Source organism: Nematolebias whitei, chromosome 1, assembly GCF_014905685.2.
Source record: "Nematolebias whitei isolate Nwh7 chromosome 1, NemWhi1, whole genome shotgun sequence".
In the NCBI taxonomy this organism is placed as follows: Eukaryota; Metazoa; Chordata; class Actinopteri; order Cyprinodontiformes; family Rivulidae; genus Nematolebias; species Nematolebias whitei.
The window spans coordinates 63,088,589-63,098,699 of NC_056498.1; the positions used below are offsets into that span (position 1 = coordinate 63,088,589).

At 40.6% G+C, this 10,111-nt stretch overlaps 1 protein-coding gene across 1 annotated transcript; it reads left to right on the top strand.

The window, feature by feature from the left end:
• The first annotated feature begins 768 nt into the window (after positions 1-768).
• Positions 769-9,883, top strand: LOC119430220 (serine/threonine-protein phosphatase 2A 55 kDa regulatory subunit B delta isoform). Its single transcript, XM_037697666.1, has 9 exons — positions 769-1,079; positions 1,269-1,343; positions 4,645-4,742; positions 4,835-5,000; positions 5,081-5,193; positions 5,294-5,471; positions 5,582-5,746; positions 9,504-9,673; positions 9,788-9,883. The coding sequence occupies exons 1-9, from the start codon at positions 1,073-1,075 to the stop codon at positions 9,881-9,883; spliced, it is 1,068 nt and encodes a 355-aa protein (XP_037553594.1). The 5' UTR covers positions 769-1,072.
• Positions 9,884-10,111: the final 228 nt, after the last annotated feature.

Here is a 10,111-nt window from a genome sequence, read left to right on the forward strand (position 1 = left end):
TTTCATGTTGCTGCTGGTCTGTTTCATGTTGCTGCTGGTCTGTTTCAATGTTGATGTGTTCATGCGTGCTCATCTGCTCACACAGACTCATGTTCATGTTTGTGCTGATGTTCGACGTAATGTTTTTATGTTGTGAGTGCTTAGTGTATATTTAGTTGATGTTTTTCTTAGTTCATATCTTAGATGTTATTACTGTTTTTATTATACATTTTATTGTTGGATATAACTGGGACCCTGTGTACATATTTTCGCTCCACCACATGTATCACATGAGGTGCGAATGACAATAAAGAAAATCTGACTGACACAATATTTTCCTTCATGTAGCTGTTGTTCTTCACTTTTACCACTAGATGTCACCATTTGACCGTCAAATAGAACTAGGGGCACCCCCCATTCTGTCAAACTATGTATTTGAAGTGATACATCCCTCAAAATTGACTCCTAATATTTAAATATCTAAAATTTATTATAGGCTAAATTGAGGGAAATTAAAACTGATTTATTTTTATTTACTCAACCAGTGTTATAAAAGTGACTCTAAAGGAAATCAATTTGCCTTGTGACTACAGTGTCATCAGGATTAAACTATTTGCTTTGTTGACAATTTCTTCAAAGTGCATTCTATTAAATCTGAATTAAAACATGAAATATGTGCAGAGCGAGGGGTATTAGTGTCATTCCTAGAAGAAATGCGGCGCTGTCCTTAAAATAAAACGTGAAAAACAGGTTTTAACATGTAAATCAGTGAAAAGAAAGAAGTGAATCGCGTGGAAGATTAGAGAATAAAACTGAAGCGTTACAGAAAGTGATGCATTGGAGGATGGATGGGTGGATGGAGGGAGCCAGGATGTGGCATGTGTGCATGACGTCATTTCTCCATGTACTGTGCGCCATTTTGGAAAGAGAAAAAAAAAAAAAATCACGGATAATTTCCGTGGTCTTGACAGATCTGAACCCGAGTCTTCACACTGATTGTTCATGCCTTTTTTTTGATTCCCCCAAGCAAGCCGCGTTGTTCTGACTGGGCATCGGAAGCTGTGTACAACAACAACAGCTGCTAAATGAAGCAATGGCGGGTAAGATAGTTTTTGAAGAGAGTGAAAGGATCCACCTTCTCTCCTCTTGGTGTGTGTGATGGCCTGAATCTGCAAGTTAGCCTGCCGACGTTAGCTCTGCGGGGCTAAGTTGTCAAACTGTGTCAGTCAGGTCGTCTTATTGAAAAAAGGCCACGTCCGAGCCGAGCTAACGCTGTGCTCTTTCCACAGGAGTTGCAGGAGGAAATGATTTTCAGTGGTGTTTCTCCCAAGTGAAAGGAGCGATAGATGAAGATGTTGCGGAAGGTATGTGGCTAACGTTAGCTCGGCGGCTACAGCTAGCATTCGCCTGGTGATGGGGATGGTGGTGCTCTGTGGGTTTTCACGGGGAACGATGCGTGGACGTGCGGGTTTTTTTTAATTTTTTGTTGTGAAAGACAGGCGTCGTGTTTTGGTGTGGGACTTTTCTCGGAGCAACGGCGCGAACGCCCTTACTTTGTAAATTAGCTGCATGCTAGGGGGCAGCTAAACTATTAAAGGGGAGCGACCGTGGCCGTGACGTCAATCTGCGACGTCCATAAATTGTGGCGTGACATCATGGCTTGTTTTCATTCAAACGTGTTGAGCTTAATTTGCCTTCAAGGTCACGCGAACCATGTTGAGCTTGAATATCTACTGCAAATCCCTAGAACTCCGTTCCTCTTTTTCCCTTCACAAATCCACAATTTTGCTAGTCATACCTGTATGGCAGGTCGTTGTAACATACAATCAACGTTCCTTTCTGCAGTTGCTGTTTGTTTAGATTTCATTAGTAGTATTCTGTCAAGTCAAAATTAAGTAATTACTATTAGTTTGAATTAACATGTTTAAAAATACACATCCTATTTTAAACACAAGTTTTATTTTTATTAATGTCACCTATTCAATGTTTAAAGTCATCCCATAAATGTCTCAGTATATAGCCAAAATGTATGTTTAAACATTTATTACACTGTTACTAGTCCAATTAGTGGTGGATAAAATTACTACGAAAATAGCATTTAAATAAGTTCAGTATTCAACTCATCCATCCATTATCTTTACCCGCTTATTCCATTTTGGGTCACGGGGGTCGCTGGTGCCCATGTCCAGCAATCACTGTGCGAGGGGCGGGGTACACCCTGGACGGGTCGCAAGTCCATCACAGGGCCACATAGAGACAAACAACCATTCACTCTCTCACTCACACCTAGGGACAATTTAGAGTTACCAGTCAGCCTAACATGCATGTTTTTGGACTGTGGGAGGAAACCGGAGTACCCGGAGAAAACCCACGCATGCACAGAGAGAACATGCAAACTCCACCCAGAAAGGCCCCTGGACCGGGGTTTGAACCAGGGACCTGCTCGCTGAGAGGCAGCAGCTCTACCAGTTGCGCCACCGTGCTGCCGTATTCAGTTCAGTTTATTTATACAGCGCCAAGTCACAACAGAAGTCATCCCAGGGCACTGAACAGAAACATCCATACATTAAAATAATAATTTAACACTATATCTGAGGAGCAGACTGCTTTGAATTTAACTCCATCACAGAGTTTTTCATTTATATGTAGATAATCTCTTAATTGAGTATAGTGCTAATGATTCTTGATGTTTTATTCGGATAGTCTAAGAAAAATTTTAAGTTCAAGTAGGTTTTATTGTCATATCATCACACGTGGTACATGAAGTGGAACCAAACTGTGTACACCCAGTTACATCCAACAATAGTAAAAATGTAAAGTGTAACCATTTTGTGAACAGTTTTTTTATTTGTGATATGTAGATAATCTTTTAATTGAGTTTCAAAGAAACTATTTAAGGTATCCAGTGGAATGTAGTTGTGGATTGCTGTCACTAAAAGCACAATGATTAAGAAAAAGTGTTAAGTGACAACATTTATCATAGTAAGAATGAACAAAAGGAGATTCTGAGTGAAATGAGCTGAAATGTTTGTTTGGACTGAGAGACAATGAATTCAGTGAAATCTGTTTTTGAGGATTTAGGAATGGGAGCTGAGCAGGTTGCAACCCACTAATATGGAAAACAGTTAATGTTTCTGTGGGTCATGGTACTCATTTTAAAAGCTATACAAATAGTGGTACACACTAAATATGTACCAGGCTGTGTTCACTACATATTGACCCTTTAATATCACAATTATTAACATACAACAATAAAGTGCTTTATTGTTTTTATGCATTTTCTCTACTCTCAGTAATGATCTAAAGGCACTTATGCAGTCATTAGGGGCTGCGGTAGCTTGGTGGTCAGTGCAACCATCCTGTAATCCTGAGGTTGCAGGTTTGAGCTCAGGTTGCATCAGGCAGGGTATTTGGCGTAAAACAAATAGCCGAATATTTCATGCAAGTTTGCTCGCTGTGGTTACCCCAGAAAAAGGGAGCAGCTGAAAAAAAACGTACTTATTATGTAGTCTTTTCCTCAGTCATAAAGTGGTGTTTTGGCAGGAACACATTCACTGTAGCACTATTTTTATTCTTGGTTCATGATATTCTGTGGTTACTCAAACAACTGATTTTCTACATTTATTTCATTTTATTTGTTTTTCTATTTATTTGCGATTTCCCCCCAAAATCCACAAGTTGTTATACCAAAAAGTTAATTTGCTGTTTGTAAAACAACAAAAAAATGGGTCAGTTAAAATGTTCTGTATGTCTTCACCAGGGGTAAAATAAATGCTGTGCAGCTTTTACTGCGACAGTAATGTGGTCACACAATGTGCAAATAATGTTTCTTTTGCCATTCATGCTTAAAAATTATTTAAAACATTATGCACAATAGATGTTTTAGTCATTCTGATTGTGTCGGTTCTTAAAATTAAAAACAAAATATTTGTTTGGGTCATTGAGAAAACAAAACGGAACAGAGAATGATGGAAAAGTGAATCTTATACAAAACCAGTCATTTTGTCTCAAATTTGTGATTAGTCACGCAGTGAATTATTACTAGTTGTAAATCCAGATGCCAAAGTTTAGACAAATTCAAACATCTTACAATAAATGTCTAAAAATTTAAATGTAGCTATTTGAACTTGAGTTTTGTTTATTCAGAATATCGCTGTATTTGTCTTCAAAGGAAACAGTGCGAACAGTTTTGTTCTGTATGGCTTCAAGTTGCCACTGCACCTGATGAAAATATGTGGAAAATTATGTATTTGTGGGTATGATCTAAACTACATTGAGTGCAGTGTGAGTCATCTTTAGATGTCAATAGGAAATATAGAAAAGCTCCTTTTTTATAGAATTTCACATCTATATTGTCCACAGTGCTGCAGCTTTAGCAAATGCTCCTCAAATGAACCAGCATGCAGACACTTGCTTCAGTAAAAACAATTTGACCTCTGCAATATCTGAAGCTATGTATTTTTATGAGTTTAAAGTGAAAAATGTTCTAGTTATAAAAAATTACCAATCACAGAGGATGGTGCTAGTCAAATTGGCATTGTTGAATATATAATACATGTTCCAGGTATTACGATTTGGCTAATTAATAATGCATTTTTCTTAGTCTGCCGTCGTTAAACTGTCACGCCATGTTCATTTACAATTCATTGTGTTGTCTTTTTCCAGCGGACATAATCTCAACTGTTGAGTTCAACTATTCTGGAGAATTACTTGCAACTGGAGACAAAGGAGGACGAGTAGTGATATTTCAGCATGAACAGGAGGTAAGAGTCGACCAACAGATCCAAGTGCGTTCTCCTGTGTTGTATCAAAATGTTTCCACTTGGTGACTCATGTTATTTATTGCTCGTTTCAGTCTAAGAATCGCCCACACCTGCGTGGAGAATATAACGTCTATAGCACTTTTCAGAGTCACGAGCCAGAATTTGACTATTTGAAAAGTTTAGAAATCGAGGAAAAAATTAATAAAATAAGATGGCTACCCCAACAAAATGCTGCTCACTTTCTACTTTCAACAAACGGTAAGAGTTTTTGTTTGTTGTTAACATGCAAAGCTGAAATTGGCAACGTATGTTTACCTTTTAACGTTGTATCTTGTCAGATAAAACTATCAAATTGTGGAAAATAAGTGAAAGAGATAAACGAGCAGATGGTTACAACCTGAAAGACGAAGATGGGCGACTCCGAGATCCTTTTAGAATCACCTCTTTACGGGTATGTGAAGCCACAGTTGAGATCTGGCTGATTATTGGACATGATGGAGAGTTATAAAAGTTGCAAAAACTGTAAAAGCTTGCGTTTCGTCTCGTTTCAGGTACCAGTACTGATGCCAATGGATCTCATGGTAGAAGCAAGCCCACGGAGGATCTTTGCAAATGCGCACACCTATCACATTAATTCCATTTCTGTAAATAGTGACCATGAAACTTACCTCTCTGCAGATGACCTAAGAATAAATCTATGGCACTTGGAAATCACAGACAGAAGTTTTAGTATCCTTTTCCAGGTCAGAAAGCAGATATTGAACGTGTGGATTAGCGTTCATGCTTTTGTATTTTACTAAAACGTGAAAATGTCCAGTTCCTTAACAGTGTGCTCCCAGATATTGTAGACATCAAGCCCGCCAACATGGAGGAACTGACGGAAGTAATCACAGCTGCTGAGTGCCACCCACACCAATGCAATGTATTTGTGTACAGCAGTAGCAAAGGCACCATTCGCCTGTGTGACATGCGAGCAGCGGCACTCTGCGATAGGCACTCAAAGTGTAAGTACTGTCGTTCGCCACGCTTCACTACAATATTCAATTATTCCCATTAACAATCAGCAGTTTAACTTCATTTACTATTATCATAAAGAGTCTCACCTGTGGAGAGGACGCTGGCGTTTTTTGTTCTCCGCTTCTCCGTCTGGATGATAACATTTTAAAGTATTTTTATTTTTCCCCGACTTCACTGTTGTGGACAGCTTGCGGCTTCGGATGATGTTTTTTTTTGTTGTTAGGGAAACTGCTATTTTGTATTCGTGCTACTGTATGATGCCGTGTCTCCCTCCTCAGCTAGCATGATGCTAAGCTACTCTGCTGGGGAGCTGTTGAGCCTTAATAACTGCGATGTCCATGTGGATCTTCGGGACGTTTCCATCATCAAAAAGCTTGGTCTTTTTCGACGTTTTCCTTATGCCCACAGAAGCTCCCGGAGAAAGCATATTTTTATTCGGACTCGGTCCTCCATACCGGTCATTTGGTCAGCTGAGCATTCCGGTGTCATCAGAACACTGCGGCTCTTGGGATTTGTAGTCCTGACGTGACTACAGCAGTTCCTGCGCCCGACAGGACGCAGGACGGAAAACGTGGAGTGGATTTTCATCTTCTCATGCCAATTAAAAAATACATGGCTGCGCCTTATCTTAAAATCGAGCTTTTCAATGTGCAGTCCTTGACTAATAAAGCATGCCTTATCCAGGAGCACATTCTGGATAAGGATTTGGATATTATGTTCCTTACAGAGACTTGGCATCAGCCAAACATTTTCTCTGCTCTCAATGAGGCATGTCCTGCTGGATATAAATATCGCCAGAGAGCACGGAGTTCTGGTCGTGACGGTGGTCTAGCCGTCATTTTTAAAGATAATTTGGACCTTTCATCTGTGACTCTGTCTGAATTGTCCTCCTTTGAGTGTTTGGCTTTTTCCTTCAAACCACCAAACTCCATGAAAGTGTTCTTCATTTATAGGCCCCCTAAATGTCATCCTTCCTTTTTTGCTGAGATATCAGAGACTCTGTCAATGTTCTGTTCCACAACTGCTAATATACTCGTACTCGGGGATCTCAACATTCATGTTGATACACCTACTAATCATCTAGCTGCTGAATTCCTTCAACTTTTGGACTGTATGGACTTAGAACAATATGTCAAGCTTCCAACACATTCTCGTGGTCACACCCTAGACTTAATCATCACAAACTCTCTAACTGTGCATCATCTCTCTGCATATGACATGGGTGTGTCCGATCACAAAGTCATCTATATGGAGCTTCTTTTCCTGGACAGTACCATCAAACCAAAGCGACAGATTTCTTTTAGAAATCTGAAAAACATTAACTCTGAACTTCTAGCAGCTGATCTTAAGGTCCTCATTCCTTGCTCCCTTACAGCTTCCCTCAATGCGGTGGACTTCAACAACATCAGCCTCTCCAGCATCTTAGACCACCATGCTCCTGTCAGAGAGAGGACAGTTGCCTTTTCATGCTCAGCTCCCTGGTTTACCCCAGAGCTGAGGAAAATGAAGGCAGCTAGTCGAGTGCTAGAGAGACGCTTCTTGGCTTCTGGTCTGCTAGTTCACAGCTAGCTTATATGGAGCATTGTAAGATGTATGCTAGGTCCCTCAAATACTCTCATTCTTTATTTTACTCATCTATAATCTGCAATAACCCTGGTAACTCCAAAATACTTTTTTTCAACCATCACTCACCTCCTTCAACCACGAACAACATCACTCAATGACTCCACTAATGATCTTTGTAATAACTTTATCTCCTTTTTCCAAAACAAGATCCAAAAAAATCCAATCAGCCATCACCATTTCACCCCCTGCCCTCTCTCCAGCTGCAAATGTACAGCCTGGGAACCCTCCCCCTTCTGTTCTTTCCCAGAGGTCTGTGTGAAGGAAGTTGAAGCCACTGTCATGGCTATGAAACCCTCCACATGTGCTCTTGATCCCTTCCCAACAGCCCTAGTCAAGGCTAATATTTCCTTTCTCAGTCCTCTTATTACCACCATAGTTAATTAATCCCTTCAATCTGGTCATATTCCCCCTGCCCTGAAATCAGCCACAATTAAACCACTTCTCAAAAAAAACCTACCCTTGATCCTCATGACCTGGCAAATTACAGACCCATTTCCAACCTTCCCTTCATCGCTAAAGTTATGGAGAAATTAGTCTCAGTTCATCTACAAGAACATCTACATGACGATAAGATAATGGACAAATTTCAATCAGGTTTCTGTACTGCTCATAGCACTGAAACAGCTCTGATCCGGGTCACAAATGACCTGTTGATCACTGCTGACCATGGTTCCTCTTCTCTTCTTATTCTTCTTGATCTTTCGGCAGCCTTTGACACGGTGGATCATTACATCCTACTCCACCGTTTACAGCATTTTGCAGGGCTCACTGGCACTGCCCTAGAGTGGTTCCGATCATACCTGATGGACAAAACAGAGTTTGTCTCCATTGGGCGTGCCAAGTCATTGAGCCATCCTGTTTCTTGTGGTGTGCCCCAAGGATCAGTCCTGGGACCCCTTCTTTTCAACTTGTACATGGTACCACTTGGGTGTATTATCAGCAGCTACGGGGTCTCATTCCATTGCTATGCTGATGATACTCAGCTGTATCTTAAGCTGGATAGCAATCTGAGACCCCATCTACATCATCTTCAGCTTCTCCATTTTCTCCACTTTCTTCTCTTTCCACGCTCACAGCTTGTCTGGAGGAGATAAAGGCATGGATGCAGCAAAATTTCCTTCACCTTAACAGTTCAAAAACGGAAGCAATTCAAATTGGTACTTCACACCAAATTCAACAACAAAAAGTCCTCAGTATCTCTTTCTCTGGCCAGAACATTTCTCTTTCCAATACAGTCACCAATCTTGGTGTTATTTTTGATCCACAACTCACCTTTGAAAGCCATATAAAGCATATCTGTAAAACTTCTTTTTTTCAACTTTGAAATATTGCAAAGCTTTGGTCTACACTGTCCTTCACCGATGCAGAATAGCTCGTCCCTTTGTCTCCTCCAGACTGGACTACTGCAATGCACTTCTCATTGGGGTTCCTGGCAAGAACATACAGAAACTACAGTATGTCCAGAACAGCGCTGCCAGGGTCCTGATGAGAGTGCGTAAGCATGAGCACATCACCCCTGTACTCCGTTCACTTCACTGACTTCCTGTTTCTGCCTGGATCACTTACAAAATGTATCTGCTCACCTTCCAACGCTTGTATGGTAATGCACCATCTTATTTAAAAGCACCCCTCATTGTCCTTCACACACTCTCCCAACACCCATCTTCTTCTCACTCCCAGGTCTCGGTCCCGCACAACAGGAGACCGGGCTTTCTCCTGCGCTGCCCCTCGGCTGTGGAATGCCCTGCCTTCATATCTGAGGGCTCCACAGACCGTGACAGGTTTTAAAAAGTGTCTTAAAACCTTTCTTTTTACCCAGTTTTTTAAATTGATTGCACTGTACTTTTGTTTCTTATTCACCCATAGTTCTTATTTGAGTATTTTATCAGCATTTTGTGCATTTTAAGTTTTTGATGTGTTCATTCTGAGGCGTTATCCTCCTGGTTGTTCCTCCTCTCGGTTGCTTTTATTGTTGCTTTTATCCTGATGTTATCTGATGTTCACTCTTTGTAGCACTTTGAGATTCATTGTGAATGTATAGTGCCTTATAAATAAAAAAGTTATTATTACTATCCAGTACCTGTAAATAACTTTAGGACCCCCCCTTTATGTTTTCAGTCTTTGAAGAACCTGAGGATCCGAGCAGCCGATCCTTCTTCTCAGAGATCATCTCCTCCATCTCAGACGTGAAGTTCAGTCACAGTGGACGCTATATGATGACGCGTGACTACCTCTCAGTCAAAGTTTGGGACCTCAACATGGAGAACAGACCAGTGGAGACGTATCAGGTGCGTAAACTGACGCTGGCTCCGTTTTTGTCAGGAAAATAAATCCCAGTAAAGTCTTCATGTTTCAAGATGTTTTAAGGCTAGTGATTTGATCCTGGCTTTGTTTTGTTTCAGGTCCATGAATATCTTCGCAGTAAACTCTGCTCTTTGTATGAAAACGACTGCATCTTTGACAAGTTTGAGTGCTGCTGGAATGGCAGTGACAGGTAAATGTCCTTCTGTTGGACTGGATGGTGTTTCTCTTCTGCCCATTCATCCATTTCATAAATAACCTGTCTTTCTGCATTAGTCACTTTATTCTTTTCCTGTTTGTGGCAAGCCAGGGTATTCAGTAGTTCCTTGTTTATCATGGGGATCTGTACCCTGAAGCCACACGATAAGTGAAAAACTGCAAAGTAGGAATAGTAGTGCAAGTAGTAGTTTATTTTAGTATTTATA

Bases quoted from the DNA above. Each gene is read 5' to 3' on its own strand.
- LOC119430220 (XM_037697666.1), top strand. The intron at 5,001-5,080 runs GTAAGAGTTTTT...GTATCTTGTCAG, and splicing joins CTTTCTACTTTCAACAAACG to ATAAAACTATCAAATTGTGG. The intron at 5,747-9,503 runs GTAAGTACTGTC...TTATGTTTTCAG, and splicing joins CTGCGATAGGCACTCAAAGT to TCTTTGAAGAACCTGAGGAT.